The 26,107-nt window shown below is 37.4% G+C and overlaps 1 protein-coding gene across 2 annotated transcripts in view; it reads right to left on the bottom strand.

The window, feature by feature from the left end:
- FOXJ3 (forkhead box J3) overlaps window positions 1-26,107 on the bottom strand; it is a 162,932-nt gene that overhangs the window by 55,660 nt on the left and 81,165 nt on the right. For both annotated transcript variants that reach the window (XM_023727148.1, XM_023727149.1), the window contains exon 4: window positions 21,720-21,794. In XM_023727148.1, the coding sequence (XP_023582916.1) occupies window positions 21,720-21,794 (75 nt within the window). The remainder of the gene's footprint in view (window positions 1-21,719; window positions 21,795-26,107) is intronic.

Raw genomic sequence — 26,107 nt, 5'->3', positions numbered from 1 at the left:
CAGCCTTCAGTATGGATTACACTTCAACATAAAAAGAAAACAAAAATTCTCACAACTGGACCAATAAGCAACATCATGATAAACAGAGAAAAGACTGAAGTTGTCAAGGATTTCATTTTACTGGGATCCACAATCAACACCCATGGAAGCACAGGCAAGAAACTGAATGACGCATTGCACTGGGCAAATCTGCTGCAAAAGACCTCTTTAAAGTATTAAAAAGCAAAGATGGCAGTTGTGTAATGATGTGGTCATCCTCCATGATGTGCTCTGATATGATCAGCCAATCAGTTGTAACAGAAGTTTCCTTAGAGGTGTGGCCTGCATCCAATACATATATGGACATTCTGGCAAAGCTCACTTGCTTGCTCTGGATCCTACATCTGGCTCATCATCATCTGACCTCTGGTTCTTGGGACTTGAGCCAGCAGCCTGCCATCTTACCTGCCAATCAGCCTCTGCAGCCTGTGAATTTGTGGCCTGCCGTCTGACCTGCCAATCTTGGGTTTGTCAGCCCCTGCAACCACATGAGTCAGGCGAAGCCTCCAGCCTGATGTCTGACCCATGGACTTGGGACTTGCCAGCCTTTACAACCACATGAGCCATTTCCTTGAGATAAAACAATCACTCATCAATTTCTCTCTATATATAGGTACACACACACACACACACCCCACTGGTTTTGCTTCTCTCGAGAACCCACTCTAAGACAGGCAGAAACGCTCGCTGCCAGTGCAGCTCTTGGGACAGAAATGCCCTCTGCTAGTGCCTGGCTATCACCACTGACTACTCTGACCAGGGTCACAATAGTTGATAAAACATGGAGCCAAACTCAGTCTTATTTTTTAAAAAAGCCAGACAAACTGGGACAGTAGAGAACAGAGAAGTTCCTGAGGCTATTGCCCTGAGACACTCTTTAAACCTAAAACCAAGCCTATCCTCTGAGATCACCTTTTAGCAAAACAGCAGAGTGGCACACAAAATAAAGGATATTTACCCATAAGATCAGCGCCCTACTTAAAAGCCATCAGTATGAGACCAAAAGGTCAACAATTACTCAAAAGCAAAGATGAGAAAATAAGGGGACAGGGAAACTTGAGTACTGGAAGGGAACAAACTGAACACAATTAAAGAAAATGTTGACACATTGTGAACTAATTTCACTGAACAATCTGTGCGGAAATTGTCAAATGGGAACCTAACTTGCTGTATAAACTTCCACCAAAAACTCAGTAAAATATTATTTAAAAAAAAAAAAAGAAAGAAAGAAATATGAGGCCATACTCTGGGCAACACTAAAATAAAAACAACTGAAGGATTATGTAATAATAGTGATGACTTCATTATTGCATCATCATTCTAGGCCATTCGATCATACTTCTGCATTCCTTTTATTTCAGTCTTTCGAAGCATAGTAGAGAATAATGTGTACTGATGAAACAGAGAGTTCCTGGGTGGTGCAAACGTTAAGCGCTGGGCTACTAACCAAAAGGCTAGCAGTTTAAACCCACCCAGAGGCGCCTCAGAAGGCCTGGCAATCTGCTTCCAAAAGGTCACAGCTACGAAAACCCTATGGAAGGTAGCTCTACTCTAAAAAACACATGGAGCCAACTAAAACACACATCAGAATCAACTTGAACACAACTGGCTTAGTATTTTTTGTTTGTTTTTATCAATGAAATAATTCTTAGGATGACAAAATCATTTCAAGATATAGGAATAATAAGATCATTAAGATCCCAGAATGCATTTTAGATTTATAAAAGAATCCCACAACAGAATAAGTTTTATCCTATTTCTTAAAAATATAATTTCTATTTGTTGTTTCAAAGATTTCTAAGAAAGAGTAAAAGTCATAAAATATTGATCATTACATAGTCAGATCTGCTGAAAATAGATAGCCAAAAAATAAATTGGGTCCAATGGACTCAGATGGTATACTGGAGGTTAAATAAAATATATATGAAGTAGTCCCTTCTTCAGTACTTGGTCACAGATTGTTTTGTTTTAAATCTTATATAATATTCTTCTCATCTACTATTTCTAGTAAAGAGCAAGCACAGAAATTCTTTGTAAATCCTAAACTGTAAAGGCTAAAAGGGACCTTTAAAAGCATCTACTACAACTTTTATTTAATTACTGGAGTTATGCCTAGAAGAGTTAAATAATTTGGCTAACTCCAAAAATTTATCCTTTCATTCAGCATTTACAATATTCTTACTTTGCATAAGAAGAGGCAAATAACAACAGCTAAAATATTTTTAGCGAGGCTTATTATCAAAAAGATAAAACACAAGGACAACAAGCTACACTTGAACATGATCCTGAATACTATTCAACCCAACAACTTGGAAAACAGAGCATGCTGAGTTACTCAACTGGCTAAATTTCTCAAACTTTGGGCAGATGCCAGAAATATAAACAACTCTTCTTTTAATGGCATTTATCAAGGGTTGACCATGTGCTAATAAGCACAATGTTAGAACAAGGAATATTCAGGGAAAAAAAAAAAAAAAGACAGAGAGAGAGTTTTAGTCCTCAAGTGTAGTAAGGGAGACAGCAAAGACACTTGTCGGTTAACTCTCACCCTCCTCCACATCTTTCCTCAAATTTCGCCTTCTCAATGAGCCTACCTTGCTCACTCTTTAAAAAAAAAACATTCCACACTCCAAGCCCCCTTATCCTGCTCTATATTTTTTCTACAGCGTTTGTAATTATCCAACATTCTATACATTTTATGCACTTATATTACCCATACAGTCATTCTTCTCCCCTAAGACTACATGTTCCTCGAGGGCATGGATTTTTGTCTGTTTTGTTTGCTGATGAATCCCAAATGTCTAGAACACTGACTAACACATATAAAGCAAGTACACAATTACAATACAATATTAAGACAGCTGAGCTGAATCTTTAGGGATGAGCAGATTATCACGCTCATATACAGTGGGAAAGAGAAGGGAATAAAAACCATCTCAGGCAGAGAAAACAGCTCATACTCAATAAGTATTCTTAATCCGGAGTTCATGGAATTCCAGGCAGTCCATGGAAAGGACTCATGGATGCCATAAATGGGGAAAAGTTAAAAAACACTGAAATTCAGCATTTCCTTTCATTATGAATGTAAGGAACACACCACAGTAGAGTCAGCAGTATCTGAAAATCAGCTACTTTCCTATTACATTAATAGTTTTTGAAAATATCTCAAAAAATCATTTATACTCATTACTCTTGATGTTGTTATTTAATGTGTTAATTAAGAAGTATATAGCTTACTGTATCAAAAGACTGTTTTAACATTACTGTAACTATTGTAATATAACTTCTTTTTTTAAAAAAATCCTGTGTATTTCAACTTATGCATTTAAAAGTATTATTCTGAGATGGGTCCAAATGCTTCACCAGGATGGCCAAAGGGATCCATGTCATAACTCTAGTGGTAAAGTCACAGACATATGAGAGAGAATAAGATATTAAAGAAACTATTCATTTGACTATTTAAAAGAAAGGACGTGGTAACAAATGAGTCCAAAGACCTAAGAGAGTAAAAAATTTATTTTCTTTGCTTTACTTGAATGCTATTTATTTTTCTTCAACATTTTAAGTGGCATGCTGAATCAAAGCTGTCTCTTAATTATTAATTCATAAATCCTGCAAATTCATTAAAATTTTATTACTGATGCCAAGTAACCCACAGTTCAAACTCTTAAGAGCCTTTACAGAACTTATCTTTTGACTTCTCCACAAGCTATCACAACTAGGCAAAACTGAAAGGAAACGCACTAATACACATAATTTATAATCATTACTTATTTAGTAAAAGCATTACACAATGAAGAGTGGGCCAATAACAACTTTCTAGAAATCCTGATCTCTGTACCTAATATACTATATTTAAATTTATTTGTTTATCAGTCTGATTCACTCACTAGAACAGGAGTTTTAATAGCAGTAGCATCCTATTTATCTTGGTATCTCCAGAGCCAAGTTTAGCACCTACTATAAATGTAACTAATCAACATTTGCCAAACTTAATTCCAATGAACATCTTATTTTAAGACACAAAAATATTCAAAACGTCCAAAGCTACATAGGTCTATAGAAATTTGTGTGTGTATATATTATATATGTATATGTGTGTATATATACTCGTGTGTGTGTGTGTGTATACACACTTATCTCCACCAATTTATTCCTTAAATTAAAGGGAATAAAGGATAAACCCATACATCTATGGTCAACTGACTTCTGACAAGGGTGCTAAGATCATTCAACAGGGAAGGTAGAGCCTCTTCAATAAACGGTGCTGAGAAAATTGGATTTCCACATGCTGAAGAATGAATCGGGGTCCGTGCCTCCCACCATATACAAAAACCAATTCAAAATGGATTAAGGACCTAAACATGAAAACTAAAACCATAAAATTCTTAGAAGATAGGGGCATGGCTGTTGGACCCAGCTTTCCATGATGGATTATCTGGAAAAAATAACAAAAACATGAGAATGGCACAGGACGGGGCAATGTTTCATGCTGTTGTACGTAGGGTCACTATGAATCAGAACCAACTCAACAGCACCTAACAACACCAGCATATATTTGGAATATATATGTATATACACACACACACAGAGAATATTAATACAACAACAACAACAACAACATTGCTGTCAAGTTGATTCTGACTCCTGGTGACCCCATGTGTTACAGAGTAGAACTGAGCTCCATAGGATTTTCTTGGCTATAATCTTTACAGAAGTAGATCACCAGGCCTTTCTTCTGTGGAGCCCCTGGGTAGGTATGAGCCACCACTGAATTATGTGCTCATGGGGCATCATGCATGCTATATGTGAATGGGATGCCATATTGCATTCACACACATGCTCCATTGTCCTACCACAATTACAAAACACAAGTTCAAAGATAAAATTATTCAAAATTTCAAGATTGTGACAGCATAGCATTAAAACAAATGCAGGGCCTTTCTGAGTATGGGGCCATGAGCAACCACACAGGTTGCCCACCCAAGAAGCCCTGGGTGTTATGGACTGAATATATGTTGAAATCCTAACCTCTGTATAGATGACCCTGTTTGGAAATAGAGTTTTCTTTTGTTACATTAATGAGCTCATACTGGGGTAGGGTGGGCCCTAAACCTAAATCCTTCTCAGTGGTGTCTTATAAAAAGGAGAAACAAACTCGGAGGAACACACACACAGGGGGAAGACATGTGAAGACACATCTAAGCAACCAAGGAATGCCAAGAAATGCCTGCAGCTACAGAAGCTGAAATAGATCAAGATATTCCCCTAGAGCAGGCAGAGAGAGAGAGAGAGCCTAACCCTGCTGATGTCCTGAATTCAGACTCCTAGACTCCAGAGCTGTGAAACAATAAATTTCTGTTCTTTAAAGCCAAAAAAAACAAAAACAACAAAAACAAAAACACAAACAGCAAATGACAAAATAGATAAACGGGACCCCATAAAAATTATACTTTTGTTCATCAAAGAACTTTATTAAAAAAGTGAAAAGACAACCTACAGAATGGGAAAGAATTTTCAGAAACCATATATCTCTTAAGGGTCTAATATCCAAAATACATATATAAAACTTCTACAACTTAACAACAAAAATAACAATCCAATCAAAAAATGGGCAAAGCCTTGGGTAGACGATTCACCAGAGAGGATCTTCAAACAGCAAACAAACATATGAAAAGATGCTCAATGACTTTAGCCATCAGAGAGATGCAAATCAAAACCACAATGACATACCACCTTACTCCCACTAGGATGGCTAAGATTTAAATAGAAAATAACAAACGTTGGCAAGGATGTGGGGAGACTGGAACCCTTATTCATTGCCGATGGGAATGCAAAATGGTACAGCTGTTGTGGAAAACAGTGTGGCTGTTCCTCAAAAGATTTAAAATAGAACTACCATAAACCCAACAATTCCACTCCTAGGTATATATACCCAAGGGACTTAAAAAACAGAGACATGAACAGATACAGGCACACCAATGTTCACTGCAGCATTATTTACAATGACCAAAAGGTGGAAATAACCTAAATGTCCATCAGTGGATGAATGGATAAACAAAATGTGGTACATACATACAATGGAATACTACTCAGCCATAAACAGAAATGAAGTCCTGACACATGCTACAACATGGATGAACCTTGAAAACATTATGCTGACTGAAAAAAAATCAATCACAAAAGGATAAATATTGTATAATCTCACTTACATGACATGGTAAGAGTAGGCAAATGTATAGAGACCAAAGTTTATTAGTGGTTACCAGGGGTGGCAGGGAGGAAGAGAGGGGGAGCCATTTTCTGGGAAGCAGTGAGTTTCCGTTTATAGTGATGGGAAATTTGGCATCAGTTAAGGCACAGCGTGATTGATATAACTGATATCAATAAGTTCCACATCTGAAAAAGACTGAATCTGCAAATGTTTTGTTATATACACTTTTTACCAAAAAAAAAAAAAAGAGTAGCTGCTGGTAGGGCTTATGTACAACCAAACCTCATGGGATTTACTTTCTTGGTTTGAAGGTTAAAGTTCATGGTCTCATGGGACATTCCAGTCAAATAGCCTAATATTGTTTTTAGTGCTTCTGTTCTACTTCCTAGTTTACTGTGTAGTACCTCGTGTCTTAAAAATTTGTGAGCTGTCATCCAAGGTACAACAATTGGTATCTATTCACCTGGAGCAGCAGAGGAAGCGTCAGCAACTGGAGAACTAGATTTCATGCCTAACTGCCTCCATGAACAACTGCCTCCTTTGCCACGAGACCAGAACAACAGGATGGTGCCCAACTACCATATACTCAATGTTCTGATCCAAGATTCTATAGAAGAATCCTGTCAAAAGGGGATAAAATGTAGAACAGAATGTCAAATTCTCACAGAATTCAAACTTTCTAGAGGCACTGAGGCTGAATACCTCCAAAACTATTGCCCTGAGAAGATCTTTAAACCTTAAATAGAAACTATTCCCTGAAGCCATCTTTAAATCAAATGATGGTCTAGTTTAATTAATAAAGAATGTTTGCTTTGAGTATTCTGCTCTTTTAAAGAATTACCAATATGTGATCAAACTGACAATAGCAACTCGAAAGGCCAGATGAGAAGCTTAGGTAGCAGTGAGTTTGTGTTAATAGTGGTGAAATAATTTGGAAGAGCATATTGAGAAAATTGGCACAACTTGAAGAATACAACCAGTGTCACTGAACTGCACATGCTGAATTGGTGTATGTTTTGTTTTGTATATTTTTACCAACTAAATAAATAACAAAGTGTGATTCTGACATAGGGATAGACACATAGATCAACGGAACAGAATTCAGAGTTCAGAAATAAACCCATACAGCTATGGTCAATTGATCTTCCACAGAGTGCCAAGACAATTCAATAGGGAAAGAATGGTCTTTTCAACAAATAGTGCTGGGACAACTGGATATCCACATGCAAAAGAATAAAATTGGATCCCTTAACTCATACTATATATAAAAATTAACTCAAAGTGGATCAAAGACCTAAATGTAAGGGCTAAAACTCTAAAACTTTTAATAGATGGTTTCTTAGATATAACACCAAAAGCACAAGCAACCAAAGTAAAAATAAACTGAACTTCCAGCCCCATAAAACCAAATGAGACTAACGAGGTACAGTATAATCCAGTGACAAGGGCCAGAAGGCAGAAGGGGACAAGAAAGCTGGTGATAGGGAACCCAAGATTTAGTAAGGATATTGTTGATGTGCTGTGCGATTGTTAACCACTGTCATAGGGCAACATTTGTAGTTACTGTTAAATGAGAAACCATTTTGTTCTGTAAGCCTTCATCTTAAGTGAGAATAATAGCACAATTGGAAGAGCATAGTCAATGTCGCTGAACTGTGCATGTAGAAATTTTTGAAATGGTGTATCTTTGGCTATGTGTATTTTCACAAAAAAAAAAAAGATTGAGAAGTTAGAGGGTTGACATGTTGTGGGGTTGTTAACCAATGTCATAAAACAGTATGTGTACTACTGTTTCATGAGAAACTATTTGTTCTATAAGTCTTCACCTGAAGTACAATAAAAATAAATAAATAAATAAACTGAACTTCATCAAAATTTAAAAACTGTGTGCTCCAATAGACATTATCAAGAATGTGAAAAGACAATCTAGGGAATGAGAGAAAATATTTGTAAATCACATACTGATAGGGAGTTGTACCTAGAATATATAAAGGACTCTTACACCTTAATAATAAAAAGACAACTAACCCCATTAAAGAAAATAGGCAAAGGATGTGAATAGGCATTTCTCCAAAGGAAATATATAAATAGCCAACAAGCACATGAAAAGATGATCAATAACATTAGCCACCAGGGAAACACAGATCAAAACCACAATATAACAAGATATCACATCACACCAACTAGAATGGATATAATCAAAAAGACACACAATAACAAGTGTTGATGAGGCTGTGGAGAAATTGGAACCTTCATACATTGCTGATGGGAATGTACAATGGTACAGCTGCTTTAGAAGACAGTCTGGTAGTTCCTCAAAAGATTAAGCACAGAGTTACCATATGACCCAGAAGTTCCACTCCTAGGTATTTACTCAAGAGAAATGAAAACACATTTTCACACAAAAACTTACACACAAATGATCATAGCAGCATTATTCCTAAGAGCAAAAAAGTAGAAACAACCCAAATGTCCACCAACTAAAGATCAAATAAACAAAATGTGGTACATTCATACAACAGAATACCATTCAGCAATAAAAAGGAGTGAAGTACAGTTACAGTGAGGTACAACATGGATGACCCTAAAAATATATTAAGTGAAAGAAGCCAGACACAAAAGGCCATATATTATACAATTCCATTTATAAGAAGTGTCCAGAACAAGCAAATCCACAGAGACAGAAAGTAGAGTAGAGGCTGCCAGGATCCTGGGGAACAGGGGATGGGGAATGACTGCTAATCAGCAAGGGGTTTCTTTTGGGGATGATAAGGAGTGACTACTTAATGGGTATGAAGCTTCTTTTGGGGGTGATAAAATGAAAATGTCCTAGAATTAGTGGTGATGATTGTATAACTTTGTGAATATACTAAAAACCACTGAGTTACTTTAAAATGGTACATTTTATGGTGTGAAAATTCTATCTCCATAAAATATTGTTTTAATTAAGGGGAAAAAAAGGAGCTCTGATCCATTACAGTGGTATGTTCAACAGTCAAAAGCCATTTGCCACAAAACAGTCAGTGGTAATGTTCAGAAAGAACTTAAGTCTCCTGATTTCTAACTGACTCCTGCCTTTCCTTTAGACATTGCTATTTTTTAACAAAGTTCTAAATAGTCACTGATGTCAGAGAAAGTCATCAAGTAACTGGAAGTCTCACAGATTGCTGTTGAGGATGTACAATCACACAACCATTTTGGAAACAGCTTTGGCAGTTTCTTATAAAGCTAATCTTCGACGTACCCTTTGACTCAGCAATGTATTTACTCATGAGAAATGAAAGCATATGTCCACAGAACTGTACAGGAATTTTCCTAGTTGCTTTTTCATAACAGCACAAAACTGAAAACCAACCCAACTGCCCATCAACAGATAAATGGAAAAGAAATCTGTGATGTATTCATACAATGGAATATACCCACTCTTCATTTATTGACATAGTTAGGTTCCAAAGATCAGGTCATTACGCAAAAATCGGTGTTAAGTGAATATAAGGATGATCACATCAGATCACAAAACTAAGGGTGACTACATCATTACATAACTGCCAAACCATTGAGAATCAGGGCCCAGTCAAGGTGACACATACCCTGAACCATCATAGCCAGCGCAACTGTCACTTCACACCTTGGCATTTGTTACTGCCAGTCACATGTCATTAATGTGGAAAACAGTCAGATTTTTCACTATTAGTCATAAATGCAAAATGTCAGATAACAAGATAGTTGATAAGTGAGGAGCAGGTGTACTTTTACTCTTGTTCTTCTTCTTCTTCTTCTTAGGTACCATCAAGTCAGCTCCACCTCATAGCAACCTTATGTATAAAAAGAATGACAACACTGCCTGGTCCTGCACCATCGTCACAATCATTGCTGTGTTTGGTCTCGTTGTTGCAGCCACTGTGTCAATCTATCTCCATGAGGGGTTCCCTCTTTTTTGCTGACTCTCTACAAAGTATGATGTCCTTCTCCAGCGACTGGTCCCTCCTGATGACATGTCCAAAGTAAGCAAGACAAAGTCTCTCCATTCTTACTTCTAAGGAGCATTCTGGCTGTTACTTCCAAGGCAGATTTGTTTGTTCTTCTGGAAGTCCATGGCATATTCAAAATTCTTCACCAACACCACAACCCCAATGTGTAGATTCTTCTTCGATCTACCTTTTTCATTGTTCAGCTTTCACAGGCACACAAGACGAACGAAAATACCATGGCTTTGGGTCAGACGCACATTAGTCCTTAAAGTGACATCTTTGCTTTTTAAGAGTTTACAGAGGTCTTTTGCAGCATAATTTGCTCAATGCAATATGTCGTTTGATTTCCTGACTGCTGCTTCCATGGGCACTGACTGTGGATCCAAGTAAAATGAAATATTTGACAACTTCAATTTCTTCACAGTTTATCATGATGTTGTTTATGGGCCCAGTTGTGAGGATTTTCATTTTCTTCATGTTCAAATGTAATCCATACTGAAGGCTATAGTCTTTGACCTTCATCATAAGTGCTTTAAGTGATCTTCACTTTCAGGAGGCAAGATTGTATGATCTGTGTATCACAGGTTGTTAATGAGTCTTCCTCCAATCCTGATGCCACGTTCTTCATATAGTCTAACTTCTCAGAGTATTTGCTCAGCATACAGACTGGATAAATAAAATGAAAGGACATGACCCTGGTGCACACCTTTTCCAATCTTAAACCACACAGTATCCTCTTGTTCTGTTCGAACCACTGCCTGTTAATCCAAGCACAGGTTCTGCATGAGCACAATTAAGTGTTTTGGAATTCCTATTCTTCATAATTTTATCCATAATTTGTTACGATCCACACTGTTGAATGCCTTTGCATAGTTAATAAAACACAGGTAAACATCTTTCTGGTCTTTTCTGCTTTTGGCCAAGATCCATCTGACATCAGCAATGATATCCCTTGTTCCACATCCTCTTCTGAATCTGGCTTCAACCTCTGGGAAGATCCTTGTCGATGTTCAGCTGCAGTTGTTCTTGAATTATCTTCAACAAAATTTTACTAGCATGTGATATTGATATTGTTTGATAATGTCCACATTCCATTTGATCACCTTTCTTCGGAATGGGCACAAATACAGATTTCTTCCAGTCGGATGGCCAAGTCTTCCAAATTTCTTGACACAGATGAGTAAGTGCTTCCAGCACTGCATCTATTTGCTGCAGTATCTCAACTGGTATTCCATCAACTCCTGGAGGCTTGTTTTACACCTATGCCTTCAGTGCTCCTTAAACTTCTTCATCACCAGTGGTGCTTGATCATATGCCACCTCTGGAAATAGTTCGATGTTGACCAATTGTTTTTGGTACAGTGATTCTATATTCCTTCCATCTTCTTTAGATGTTTTCTGCATCATTCAGTTTTCTGCTCATAGAATCCTTCAATATTGTAACTCAAAGCTTGAATTTTCTCTTCAGTTCTCTCAGCTTGAGAAATGTCGATAGTGTTCTTCCCTTTTGGTTTTCTAACTCCAGGTCTTTGCACATTTCATCATAATACTTCACGTTGTCTTCTAAAGCCACCCTCCGAAATCTTCTGTTTAGTTCTTTTTATTTCATCACTTCTTCTCTTGCTTTAGCTACTGTGTGCTCAAGAGCAAATTTCGGAGTGTCTTCTGACATCCATTTTGGTCTTTTTAATGACTTTTTACTTTCTTCATGTATAATGAATACTATTTGGCAGTAAGAAACAAACAACTTATATACGCAACAGCGTGAATAAACATCATAGACATGCTGAATGAAAGAAGCCAGACATAATGTTTCCATTTATGTCAACTTCCAGAACACAGAAAACTAATCTATTTTGAAGAAAATGATAATAATCAAAAGAAGAAGAATAATCAAAAAGAACATAGACTCAAAGATCACAATAAAAAAACTGGGGCTTGACTGCAGGCTTGTTTTGAAGATCAAGATAATGCATATAAAATAGCTTTGTAATCTGTAAAGCACTATACAAATATAAGACATCATTACTAACTCATATCAACAATTCTGATACAGCAACTTAATGTCCTCCTGTGGGAGAGGACTGCAATGGTTTAGTCTGCAAAAACCTAAAGAAGGATCACAAACTAGAATTCTACAGCTTTCACTGTATCTCGCAAAAATGAATCAATTGTCAACTTCAAGATATCCTAAAATAAAGATTAGTTCTAGAAAAATAAAAAAGGCATCCAATTAAAAACTAGGCTGCATTCTGAAATAGAAGAGATCAAACAATACTGATAATTCATAAATTTCAGAAAAACTAAGACAATCAAGATATAAAAAAGTGCAGCAGAAATGAAAATGAGACAAAGATCATCAATCATTACAAAATATAAATCACTTCAAATAAAGTGCATTTTCATTATTCCAATAATTCATTTCTGGTTGAAATTTTATGTAAGCACGAAGAATCCTTTTTCCATCACAGGCTAATGTTCTTTCTTAACAGCCCTCAGGTTGAAAATAGCCTAATAAAAAATACTATAAAAACAATATATATATATATATATATTTATCTTATTGATAAACCCAAGAGTCTAATGCTGATTTCCTGGATAAGCAGTCCCTAGCAGGGATAGGACTGGATAGCCATCCGTATCATAAATAGCTAACCATTCCAAGTAAATCTATGAATTGTATGTTTTAACTAACCTCATTGCCAAGTATACCATCCCCTTGGTAAAGTGAATCACCACAGACTGTTCTCTGTTCTTCCTGAGCTCTCAATACATACAGATAGAACACTTGATTCCTTTTGCCCCTAATTTCCTTAGGTTTGTACCATGGCTCAATCTTATTGTTCTTCTCCCAGTTTAGATTTAGCAATACAGCTCCAGAAGGTTTGTTTACCCTGACTTCCTCAACATCTTAAGATGCTAGCTACTGGTAACTGCCCATAGCTCCAACGCACGCCATTTGCATATATCATAGAAAGAGTGACCATATTTCTCAGTTTCAGTTCTGATTTATACCTGTTGCCCAAGCATAATTAAAAACAATGCCCCCTTCATTCTCAGACATTTTCAGTTTGGACAATAAATTAAATAGCCACCCTACTAGGACCACAAAAACAGGCTATGAACAGTCAAAACAAACAAGAGGCACTCAAAGGCAAGCTGGCTGGCTGGCTGACTGGCTAGCTTGCCAAATCAATGTACTGTATCCAAGACTATTCCAATGCCAGCTCAGGTCCCCAGGACATCCTTTTTGAACAAACGTAGGTTTTTATTACTTTTAAATACACTGATTATCAAATTAAGCTAAGTTTTGTTCAGCAGAGATCATTAGGGAATTTACTCTAAACCAGTTGATCATAAATTATATATAATTACCATATTGATTGAGCACAGCAAACGGCTTCTCTAAATGTTAAATCAAATCAAACCAAATCCATGTCCATCGAGTCAATTCAGACTCATAGCAACCCCTACAGGACAGGGTAAAACTGCCCCATAGGGTTTCCAAAGAGCGGCTGGTGGATTCGAACTGCCGACATTTTGGTTAGCAGTCGTATCTCTTAACCACTGCACCACCAGGGAAACAATGTGTTCTATTAAGTGATTAATAGCTATATCTTGTGTTTAAATCATCAGTGCGTTAATTGTTTTACAATTATCTTTTTAAGTTAGAGATAAATAAGGTTTTATTATATCACAGTTAATTTCCCAAGACCCAGACAGCTCACCTATATTTAATATAATCTACTCACGTAGCAGCTTAGTATGATTATTATGTAAGTTTAGGTTAATTCAACTCTAACCACATTGTCTTGTACCTCAATATTTATAAAATTAATTATTGAGCCTAAAGCCTAAAAGAAAAGAACTAGATGGTAAAATGAATGTATGACTGGAAACAACCTGCATGTCCTTCAAATGGTGATTGAACTGTAATAAATCTATATGACGGAATACTATTCAGCTATAAAGCAGAACAAACTGCTGATGACATCCACAACACAGATGGATCACAAATGCAGTGTGCCAGATTCAAAAAGCTACCTACTGTAAGCCATGGTATTTTCAATCTCCTCATATGCATGCAAAAGCTGGACAATGTACAATGAATAAGGAAGACCGAAGAATTGACGCCTCTGAATTATGATGTTGGAGAACAACAGTGAATATACCATGAACTTCCAGAAGAATGAACAAGTCTGTCTTGGAAGAAGTACAGCCAGAATGCACCTTAAAGGCAAGGGTGACACGACTTCATCTTACATACTTTGGACATGTTATCAGGAGGGACTAGTCCCTGGAGAAGGATATCATGCTTGGTAAAGTAGAAGATTAGCGGAAAAGAGGATGACTCCCGACGAGATGGACTCAGACAGTGGCTGCAACAATGGGCTCAAACACAGCAACGATTGTGACAATGGCACAGGCCTGACAGTTTTTCATTTTGTTGTACAAAGGGTTGCTATGAGTCAGAACCAACTCGACAGCACCTAACAACAACAAAATTGTGGGGTTAAATTTGTTTTTAGATAGTTTAGTTCTAGATAACAAAAAAGAAAGAAAAACAACAACATGTTCTCTTCCACCCTTAAGAGAGAACAGAGAATACTACAGGTGAAAATAAAAGGCCACTAGAACAAACTGGGAACCCTGATGGCATAGTAGTTAACAGCCTGGCTGCTAACCAAAAGGTTGGCAGTTCGAATCCACCAGCCACTCCTTGGAAACCCTACTCTGTCTGTCCTATACAGTCACTATGAGTTGGAATCGACTTGATGGCAAAGGGTTTGGCTTTTGGTTTGGTTGGTTTAGAAGAAACTGCCTTGACCAATACAGCTTACTGTCAGGGTTCTAGGCGGCACTTCTTTCTGCTTCTGCAGTATTACCTCTCTGAATTGGAACCCTCACCTCTACCCAATTTTTCAAATCCTCTCTGAATGGCTATGCTCATCCTTGGCTTTCTAACCTTGGTGTGGTTAATGTTAATGGATTGTTTCATATACATAATCCACCTTATTTTGACATGTGCCTCCCGGCACTGATCCATTTCTTCACTCTTGGACTTCATGTTGGCCCTTACATTAATTCCCTTATTCCTGATTCTATCCCAACTTTGTTCTGACTGGTCCCTCAGCTAAACTTGATCATGTCCTCTCCCCTGCCTTCAACTGAGTTCTTATCTACCATGAATTAAAATCACTAAGGCTAGCAATTTCAGCTATTCTTGAAGTGCTTCAGAGGTGGCAAACTCTAAAGCTTCCTTTGGGAACCCATATCACAGTGTTTTTCCACTCCAATAAATATGAAGTCCTTATTTTGTTCAACCAAACTCTTGCTTATCCTTAAGTCCCTGTCTTTGTTATCTAGTGCTGCTACAACAGAAATACCACAAGTGGATGGCTTTAACAAACAGAAATTTATTCTCTCACAGTCTAGGAGGCTAGACACGAATTCAGGGCGCCAGCTCTAGGGGAAGGCTTTCTCTCTCTGTCGGTTCTGTGGAAAGGTCCTTGACATCAATCTTCCCCTGGTCTAGGAGCTTCTTAGCACAAGGACCTCGGTCCCAAAGGATGCACTCTGCTCCCAGAGCTTCTTTCTCGGTGGAATGAGGTCCCTCTCCTCTCTGCTCCATTCTCTCTTTTATATCTCAAAAGAGACTGACTCAAAGTACAACCTAATCCTGTAGATTGAGTCCTGCCTCATTAACTTAACAGCCTCTAATCCTGCCTCATGAACATCAGAGTGGTTAGGATTTATAACACATAGGATAATCACATCAGATTACAAAATGGTAGACAACCACACAATACTGGCAATCATGGCCTAGCCAAGTTGACACATATTTTGGGGGGACACAATTCAATCCATAATAGTCTCACTTCATGTCTGGTTTTGCACAAAGATACAAATAAGCAGTCGACTTCTTCCTCACAAAAATTATGCATCTACTTTAAGACTGGTATTAAAACTGCACTCTTATCTTACTTTTTCAGAATAAATACCTATGATTCCTACAACACTGTTCATTTCTTAAAGTAATATTTTATGTTCTCTCAAAGCTCTCTAGCTTTAAGTGACCAAAATGGGATATCAGAGTATAATATACTATCATTACAAATAAATACAGCACAACACTAAGTCAGTCAAAAAGGAATACACTTTCAAAGAGAGATACCAGTCAACTATGTTATGGTATCTTGTGTCTCTATGGACAGGAACAGAAAATAATCACCATCCTGGAACTTCCAATACTTTTCTAACAGTGAGTATGTCATTTGCTCACAAACCAGGAGACATCCAATCTTCACAACGATTAAGGCTTTACAACCTCCCCATCTGTACTGGGTTAAATAGTGTCCTCCAAAAATTCACATTCATCCAGAATGTCAGAATGTAGCCTTATTTGAAAATAAGATCTTTGTAGATGTAATTAGTTAAGATTAGATCATACTGGATAAGGGTGTGTCCTAAATCCAACTGACTGCTTCCCTATAACAACAGGACAGACATACAGAGACACACAGAAAGGAATGCCATGTGAAGACTGAAGCAGAGATTTGAGGGATGTGTGTACAATCCAAGGAGTGTCAAGGATTGCCAGCCACCAGTAGCTAGGAGAGAGGCATAGAACAGCTTCTTCCTCAGAGCCTCTAGAAGGAACCAACCCTGCTGACATCTTGATTTCGGACTTCTGGCCTCCTGAACTGTGAGAAAATAAATTTCTGTTGTGGTAACTTGTTACAGCAGCCCTAGAAAACTAACAGAGGCAAAAATAAGCCTCCTAGATGGGAATTTTTTTTAAAAAAAATGCTCCTCTTATTAGGAATTACTATTGTTATCTTCCCAGGATAGGCAGGTGGCCTTCATGTGGTCTTGAACTTCTTAACTATGGTCTCGATTTTATTAGAGCCTACTCCTGATAATTACTTATGCAACTGTTGAACCCACTTCCTATAATCCTTTACTTCCTTTAAAGTCAAAGTATCATTTTTCTTGGAAGAAGGAAAGGGAACAAGGAGAAAGGAGATTAAGCTGGAAAGCAGAAAAAGATAACCGTATTTTTAAACTTCATTTAGTTGAAGATTTTTGTTTTTTCATAATGTGAACAAAATATTTACCTTCTCTTAAGATAATTAAGAGCCATCTCTGAACTGCTGAATAAGGTGACTTTTACAAAAAAAATTTAGATCAAGAAATCAGACAAACACATAGAAAATAAAACTAATGAGAAGAAAGGGAATGAAAGACAGAATTTAAAATTAAAGACTGACTGAACAATGCAGAGACAGGGAGGACGGGGTGCAATCAAGGGAAAAGGAAAAAGAAATCCGTTCAAAACAACCCAGCAAAGACATGGATGCAAAATATAATTTCATTTTGTTTGTGTTTCTTTTTTAAAGAAAGCAATACTGTGGCTGTTTCAAATCGGTTTCAGGAAATAGCTGAAAATGGATTTCAGGCCATCAAAGTACATGGAATAGTATCACATATTAAGGGCTTTTGTGACAAAGGCGTCTAGAAAATGAATGATTGAGGCAGGAATAAATAGTCATATAAAAATATCTGTAATTCAACAACACTTCAAGTTTAGGCTAGCCTTCATACCACTCTGATAATGTACTGAACAGGAAGCTACACCATGAAAATACAAGAAGATGCTAGACAGGCTACTTCTACCTCTTGGACCTGTCTGGGTCAGAGCAGCACCTAGCAAAATCCTAAGGGACTAAAGTCCACCCCCCTACCCGAGACCAAAATCTACTCCCACCCCACCTTGGCTCAATGGTTTTCTCCCACTGTGGTGAGGGTGGTTTTGGAAAAGCTCCTCAAATGCCAGGAAACACTGTAATACAAAAAGAAAAAAACAATTCATAAGTACCAAATCTTAACTAACATTTTGGCCTCCCTCTCAAGAAAGACTGGCATAGTAGAAAAAGCACTAGTCTAGTAACCAAGAAACCAAGTGTATTTTGCTTGTTCAGCATTCATTTGCTATTAACTCCAAGTGATTTGGGCGGAGGGGCAGATACTCTCTTTCTGCTAAGGGTTGCTAAGCTGATAGAATATAAACCAGAAGCTACTGACGGCCATCTCTGCCACAAATTAGGCTGAAAATGAAGTCATTAGAGAAGAGAGCAGAACTAAGGCATAGAAAGAGATATTCCAGGTGACAGAATTTAAGAACCTGGCTCCAATTCTTCCTGAAGCTGCTTCTTCTTAAATTAGTTTATACTGAGTTTCTGTAACTTGCAAGTAAAAGTCTAGCCAATATACTTCTCCTCTCTTAAACTTAGTTTCCTCTTCTATAAAATGGGCTAGATCTGAAGTTTTGAAAACTTAACTTTGGGCAATGAAACTTTATTGTTGCTATTTTTTTTAACAAAATATCATTTTGATATCAAAAATGAGTTTATTCCTATAAATGAATTTTATAAGATCAAATTTACAACAGTTACTTATGACCAAAATCAATTTTAAAAAATGAGTATTTACATTTGGTTTGGAGACTAAAAATTAAAATGACTCGATCAGTATAAATATACTTTATACTATCAAATGTATTATATTTATTTATTATGGCTAAAATTATGAGAACAATAATGTGTTTGGATAAGCACAAAACTTTAAAATTGGAGACTAGTAGTAAAAGCTGAATACTTTTATTAGCATCAACACTCAATTTATTTCTATATTTTGTTTTGGCTGCACATTATTGAGACAATCCTGATTCAAAAGGAACAGCTGCAAAGAGTAACGTATGTTTTCCACATCTGCTTTATCCCATAACACTATTTAATTAAAGACAGAGAAAAGTTTTAAGTTCTACCTAAAAGAAAACATACGTGACAGCACAAGTCTTTTTTAAGTGGGGATCTCCAATTGGTTAAAATTCAGTACATAAGGTAGTTAAGCGTCCATGTGTTATTTTTGAATTTTTCTGATGATTTTAAATTCATTAAAAATTAAATATGAACCAAATATTTACAGAATACCATTATAGTGCCTTCACAGAACTCTAATAAAATAGATAATCTCTAACATCTTTTAGAAAAATTTTTTAATCTGATTCATATACACTCACTGCCCCTAGGAAACTGTTTAAGCAATGAAGTACCCAAACATAAAAAGTCCTAATTTTCCTTTTAATAATAAGCCTACTGTTTAAAAAAGAGAGAAATTTCACCAATTTCCATTCATAACCTTAGAGTTATGAACACAGTCAAATAATAAATTGGGTCAAATAAGACTGCTGTAACAACATATTCGATCTTATTGAGAGTCAACTTGGTGGAGCAGATCATAACCAGTAAAAAACCAGTTGCCATAGAATTGATTTCAACTCATGGTGACCCCAAGTGTGTCAGAGTAGCACTGTGCTCCATAGGGTTTTCAATGGCTGATTTTTCAGAAGTAGATCACCAGGCCTTTCTTCCGAGGCACCTTTGGGTAGACGCGAATCTCCAACCTTTTGATCAGCAGCTGCACACATTAACCATCTGTACCACCCATGGGTTCCGAGCAGATCACAGAAAGTGCTATAAAATGTTCATTACTCAAGAGCGCCTGCTTTACAAAGGTAGAAATAAATAACTCTCCATCTCTAACCTCAAGAAATTAACAGTCTAGTAGAGAATACAATACATTCATTCATTCAATATCTGTGTGTATTCTCAGCACCACTATCCACTGTGCGAGCAACTCGGGTTAAACAGTGAACAAGACACATACGGTCCCAACCTTCATAAATGCTGTTAATCTAGACAGGAAGTACAAGGAAACTATGAAAAACTTATAATTCGATGATCCAGTGGGGTTTAACAGTAAAGAAAGTCTCTCTGAGGAAGTGGTCCTGAAGCTAGGACAACCTTCAGGATTAAGAGAGATGTAGATAGTGTTTCAGAAGTGAGCAAGAGTATGGTGAGTTTCAAAAACTAAAAAAGTCAACCACTGTTATAAGGGAGTAAAGGGACAAGCTGTTGCTACTATTTTAGGCATGAAAGCCATGCAAAGTTCAGACTTTAACTTAAGAGCAGCGGAGAAGATTTTTAAACAAAAAGAACATATGATTGGGTTAACATTTTTGAAAGATTGCTGGCTACTATGTGAAAATTACTATAAATTGAGGGAACAAGCCCAAAGACAGCACTAGTTAGGAGGTTACTACAATGAGGGTAGTAACTACAAAGTAACAAAGGAACTCAAAGAAGGGTACAACAAACTCAGCTAAGTATGATAGGAATCAAAAAAGCTTCAGAGAAGTAACGTTGCAGCTCAATCTTGAAAGACAAGGACTAGGCCAGCCAAGTAGAGGAAGGGAATTTGTGCAATGAGAGAGGACTATATGAACGGCATGTTTGGGAAATGGCAGTAGTTCCTCATAGTGATCTTGAATGAGGTGAAATAAAGCTGGAAAGGTAGATCAAAGAACAGAGAGTAAAGGATATGTTATAATAAACTTAGAAATGAAATATCTCCAGGACTCTGTAAGTATTTTTAAGCAGGGTGCTAACATGACCAGACTTACATTTTAGATTCTTTCAGGAACAGTTAGCCTAAAGAACACATTAAAACAAGAACAAGCTTGCCAGCACATTGTCTCAAAGCCTAGTCTAGTAACTTGACAACCAAGTAAGGTCCAATGAAGTACTCAGCATCTTAGAAACCAAAAAACTAGTACCCAAGTTCAGGCTACACTGCAGGTGACATGGCTATTGAAACAAAGGGAGGAAAAAAACCAAGTTTCTGCAGATAAAACACTAAGAATGTAATGGTGACAGAGGAGAAAACATCAACTAAGAAAACAGGGTAATAACTGAGAAACAAGTTAATTTCAGGGTAACAAATACTTCCACCACTTGCTGTCAATTATACACAGACCCATTCCTTATATGTAATAATTACTAAATTGTGGTTCCTGACAAGCAGTTCAAACACCAAATGTAATCTAACATACAACACTTAAGAAGGCAACCAAAACAAAGATTAGATTAGAAACACCAAATAACAGCAGAGGACCAGCCCGATACTATAGCTAGTTTCCTACTGCTTATAAAGGAAGTTTTCCCTACCTGGCCAGTCCTTGTGGCATACCAACTAAAATGAGGGGTGGGCTATGGATTGTTGTTGGTTGCCATTGAGTTGATTTTCGACTCACAGCAACTCTATGTGACAGAGTAGAATTGTCCCATAGGGTTTTCTAGGCTGTAACTTTATGGAAGCAGATCGTGAGGTCTCTCCCAAGGAGCCTCTGGGTAGATTCAAACCACCAATCTTTCAGTTAGCAGCCAAGAGTTTAACTGTTGTGCCACCAGGGTTCCTTAGGATATGGAGGGGTAATTGCTGTTTCACAAACGTTCTTTATCAATACACTTGACAAGTTCTTGAATGCCCTTCTTCCAATCCTTTTTCTTTTTATAACAAATATGGCTCAGTTTACAACATGACACACACATACTGAAGAACCCAATTATTTTATTTTTAGAAAATTAACCCTACCTTTCCGGGGTCATCCTTGGATCGAGGCACTTTAAGGAAACACTTATTCAGTGACAGATTATGGCGTATTGAATTCTGAAATTGAAGAAGTAAGAAAAGTCACAGGGTCAATGAAATCCAAAAAACAAAACTCACTTTTTAATACAGAACCAGAAACCTAAATATATCTGTTTGTTAGAATACAATACAAATAGAATAGCTTTTAAAATGAGACCTTCAAATTTAAACCTTTCTAATTTTCAAATTACAAATGCTGCAAAGAGAAATAATTGTTGGAACAGGCACTTTCTAGTAGATTTTACAAAAATCCACAATAATAAGAATACATGCAGTATTTTAAATGTTTATTAAGTCCTTTTAATGATACAGGAGGATCCCTATTATATAACGTTAATGGTGCTCTGCCAAAGAAGACAAAGCCCTGCTACCTTCCTTCTGTAGATCTTACAAAGCTAAAAACTTAAGCTGCTGGGACAGTGGCAGCAAAACCTCTTATCCACAGGGCTCCGGCAAAGATCCACTGCTTCTGGGTGAAGAAAACGGAAAAAGAAAAAAAAAAAAGCCCTCTGTCTCTACGGAGGTTTAGCAAACCCTCTCCGAGGACACAGGCAAAGATCTATTGCTGCTGGAGAAAGGGTAAATGCAAACACCCTTTGGGAGAGGTGTACAAAATGGTCTTGGGCCCAGGATTCTACATCTATACCATGAGGAGGACTGCCACAGCTGGGGAAGGAGCAAGAAACTCCCACCCAAGAGCAACTAACTACAGATACAAGGCTGAATTCGGCTGATGGGAAGAAACACTGAAAAAGCCCCCCAACCCCTACCCTAGGACTGAGGCTAGACCAAGACAACAGGAAAAAAAACAAAAACAAAAAAAACCTGCCCTCACCATGAGCCTAGCACTGAATAACAAGCATCAGCAGTCTACTGAAAGAGGAGGGGTAAGAGCATAGAGAGAGACTCCATCTGTAGCAATGTGCGCAGGGACAATTAAAATTTAAAGAGAGAGCAAAAAACTGAGAAAAATCTACCCAAGCCCCTGACTGCAAGCACAAGCAGCCTACTGCTGGAAGAATGTAAAGTCTGTGGTGTACTGAAGGTAAAGATACAAAAAAAACGGAAAAACAAATCCAGCTCAACTACTGACAGATTAACTCAACACCCTACACAAAAGGCCTGAGAGATAAAAGATGCTTACCCATTTACAGGTACAAATACTATTTGCCTCAATCTCTACTGTTCTTCTACACATATGTCTGACACTCAGTCAAAAATTACAAGACACAGAAAAGCAAGGAAAAAACCCACCATCAAGAGATGAAGTAATCAACAAAACCCAACTAACAACAAGAAATGAAAAGACAACCTATAGATTGGGAGAAAATGTTTGAGATCCATATATCAGATAAGGGCTTAATAGCCAAAATATATATAAAAATTCTACCACTTATCTCATCTCTTCGGGAGCAAGTGAGAATGAAGAGAACAGGATACAACGAAAAGATTAGTCCAAAGGACTAATTGTCCACAGCTACCAAGACCTTCACCGGACTGAGTCCAGTACAGCTAGATGGTGCCCGGCTACCACCGCTGACTGCTCTGACCAGGATCACAACAGAGGGTTCTGGACAGAGCTGGAGAAGGATGTAGAGCATAATTCTAACTCACAAAAAAAAAAAAAGACCAGATTTTCTGGCCTAAAGGAGACTGGAGAAACCCTGAGAGTATGGCCCCCAGACACCCTTTTAGCTCAGTGGTAAAGTTACCTTCAAGGTTCACTGATCAGCCTGAGAGTGGACAGCCCAGTAAAACCATGAGAGTAACGAGGTACAGGAGTCCAGTGACAAGGCCCAGAAGGCAGAAGGGGAGTAGGAAGCTGATGATAGGGAACACAAAGTAGAGTAAGGATATTGTTGATGTGTTGTGAGATTGTTAACCATTGTCATAGGGCAACATTTGTAGTAACTGCTAAATGGGAGACTATTTTGTCCTGTAAGCCTTCATCTTAAGTGAGAATAACAGCACAATTAGAAGAGCGTAGTCAATGTCACTTAAATGTGAATGTAAAAAAAATTTTTGAAATGGCGTATCTTTGGCTATGTGTATTTTCACAAAAGAAAAAAAAAAGTTGAGAATTTAGAGGGTTAAAATGTTGTGGGGTTGTTAACCAATGTCATAAAACAGCATGTGTGTTACTGTTACATGAGAAACTATCTGTTCTGTAAGCCTTCACCTGAAGTACAATAAAATATTTAAAAAAAAAAAAAAAAAAATTCTACCACTTAACAACAAAGACAAAACAATCCAATCAAAAAATGGGCAAAGGATTTGAACAGACAGTTCGCCAAAGAGTGTATACAAATGGCCAATAAGCACATGAAAGATGCTCAACATCTCTATAGCCAATACCAAAAAACCTGTTGCCGTCAAGTTAATTCCGACTCATAGCAACCCTACAGGACAAAGTAGAACTGCCTCATAGGGTTTCCAAGGAGCAGACGGTGGATTTGAACTGCCAGCCTTTCAATTAGCTGTCTGAGCTCTTAACCACTACACTACCAGGGCTCCATCATTAGCCATTAGTGAGACACAAATCAAAACCACAATGAAGTATCACCTCACCTCCGTTAGAATGGAAATGACCAAAAAAAAAAAAACAGAAAACAAGTGCTGGTGAAGTTGAGGAGAAACTGGAACCCTCATCCATTGCTGGTAGGAATGTAAAATGGTACAGTTACTATGGAAAACAGTTTGGCTGTTCCTCAAAAAGTTGGACATAGAATAACCATATGACCCAGCAATCCCAATCCTAGGTATAGGCCCAGAAGAAGTGAAGGCAGGAACACAAACAGAAACCTATACACCATCGTTCACTGTAGCAATTTTTACAACAGCCAAAAGTTAGAAACAACTGAAATGTCCATCAACAGATGAACAAATAAACAAAATGTGGTATATACATACAATGGGATAGTATGCAGCCATAAAGAGAAATGAAGTTCCAATGCACGTCAGAACACGGATGAACCTTGAAAACATCATGCTAAACAAAATAAGTTGGTTGCAAAAGGACAAATACTATATGATCTCACTTATATGAAATAAGCAAATATATATAAACAAAAGATTATTAATAGTTACCAAGGGTAGAAGGGGGGGAAGGGAGAGTTTTGTTTGAGGGGGCACTGAGTTTATATTAATGGCAGGTAGACTATTTTGGAAAAAGAGATAACGGTGGCACAACATGAAAATGTAATCAATGCCACTGAATTATAAATCTGGAAGTTGTTGTGCTGGTGAATGTTTTGGTATATTTATTTTCACAACAATTAAAAAAAAACTGAAAGATGACTCAGGTGTTAGAACTGTCAAACGGGAACTTTAAAATAACTGTGACTAACATGTTAAAGGATCTAGTAGGAAAAAGTAGACAACTTGCACAAATAGATGGGGACTTTCAACAGAGATGTGACAAGTATGAGAGTCAAGTAGAAATGATAGAAATAAAAAACGTGATCAAAGATAAAGAATCCCTTAGATGGGCCCATCAGTAGACTGGACACAACTAGGGTAAGACTCAGTGAACTTGAGGATAGATCAACAGAAATTATCCAAACTGACTCCTTCTGTGTGTTTGTGTGTCTCAGTCTCACACTCACACACATTAAAAAAAAAAAAGATCATTCAAGAACTATAGAACAATACATGTAATTCAAGTACTAGAATTAGAAGAGAAAAAGAATGGAATAGAAGAAAAATTTGAAGAAGTTAACAGTCAAGAAGAAGCCCTGGTGGTGCAGTGGTTAAAACATTTGGCTGCAAACCAAAAGGTTGGCGGTTCAAACCCACCAGCTGCTCTACCGGAGAAAGATGTGGCAGTCTGCTTCCATAAAGATTTACGGTCTTGGAAACTCTATGGGGCAGTTCTACTTTGTCCTATAGGGTCGCTACGAGTCGAAATCAACCTGACAGCAGTAGGTTTGGTTTGGTGGGTTAACAGTCAAGAATTTTCCAAAAAGAATGCAAGACACCAAACCATAGATTCGAGAATTTCACAAAACACCAAGCAAAATAAATTAAAAATTTAAATACCCACACGTTTATATTCATTTGAGTAGAACTACTGAAAACCAAAATGAAGAAAACATCTTGAAGTCAGCCAGAGGAAAAAGAACTATTACACACAGAAGAATAAAGAAATGCAGCACACTTCTCAAAAACTTTGCAAGCCAGTGTGGGGACCATGGTCTCGGGGAACATCTAGCTCAATTGGCATGACACAGCCTATAAAGACAATGCTCTACATTCTACCTTGGTGAGTAGTGTCTGGGGTCTTAAAAGCCTGTGAGCGGCCATCTAAGATACTCCACTGGTCTCATCCCTTC

Source organism: Trichechus manatus, unplaced genomic scaffold, assembly GCF_000243295.1.
Source record: "Trichechus manatus latirostris isolate Lorelei unplaced genomic scaffold, TriManLat1.0 scaffold00015, whole genome shotgun sequence".
In the NCBI taxonomy this organism is placed as follows: Eukaryota; Metazoa; Chordata; class Mammalia; order Sirenia; family Trichechidae; genus Trichechus; species Trichechus manatus.
The sequence above is the reverse complement of the archived record's forward strand: the minus strand, read 5'-3'. Positions and strand labels throughout refer to the sequence as shown.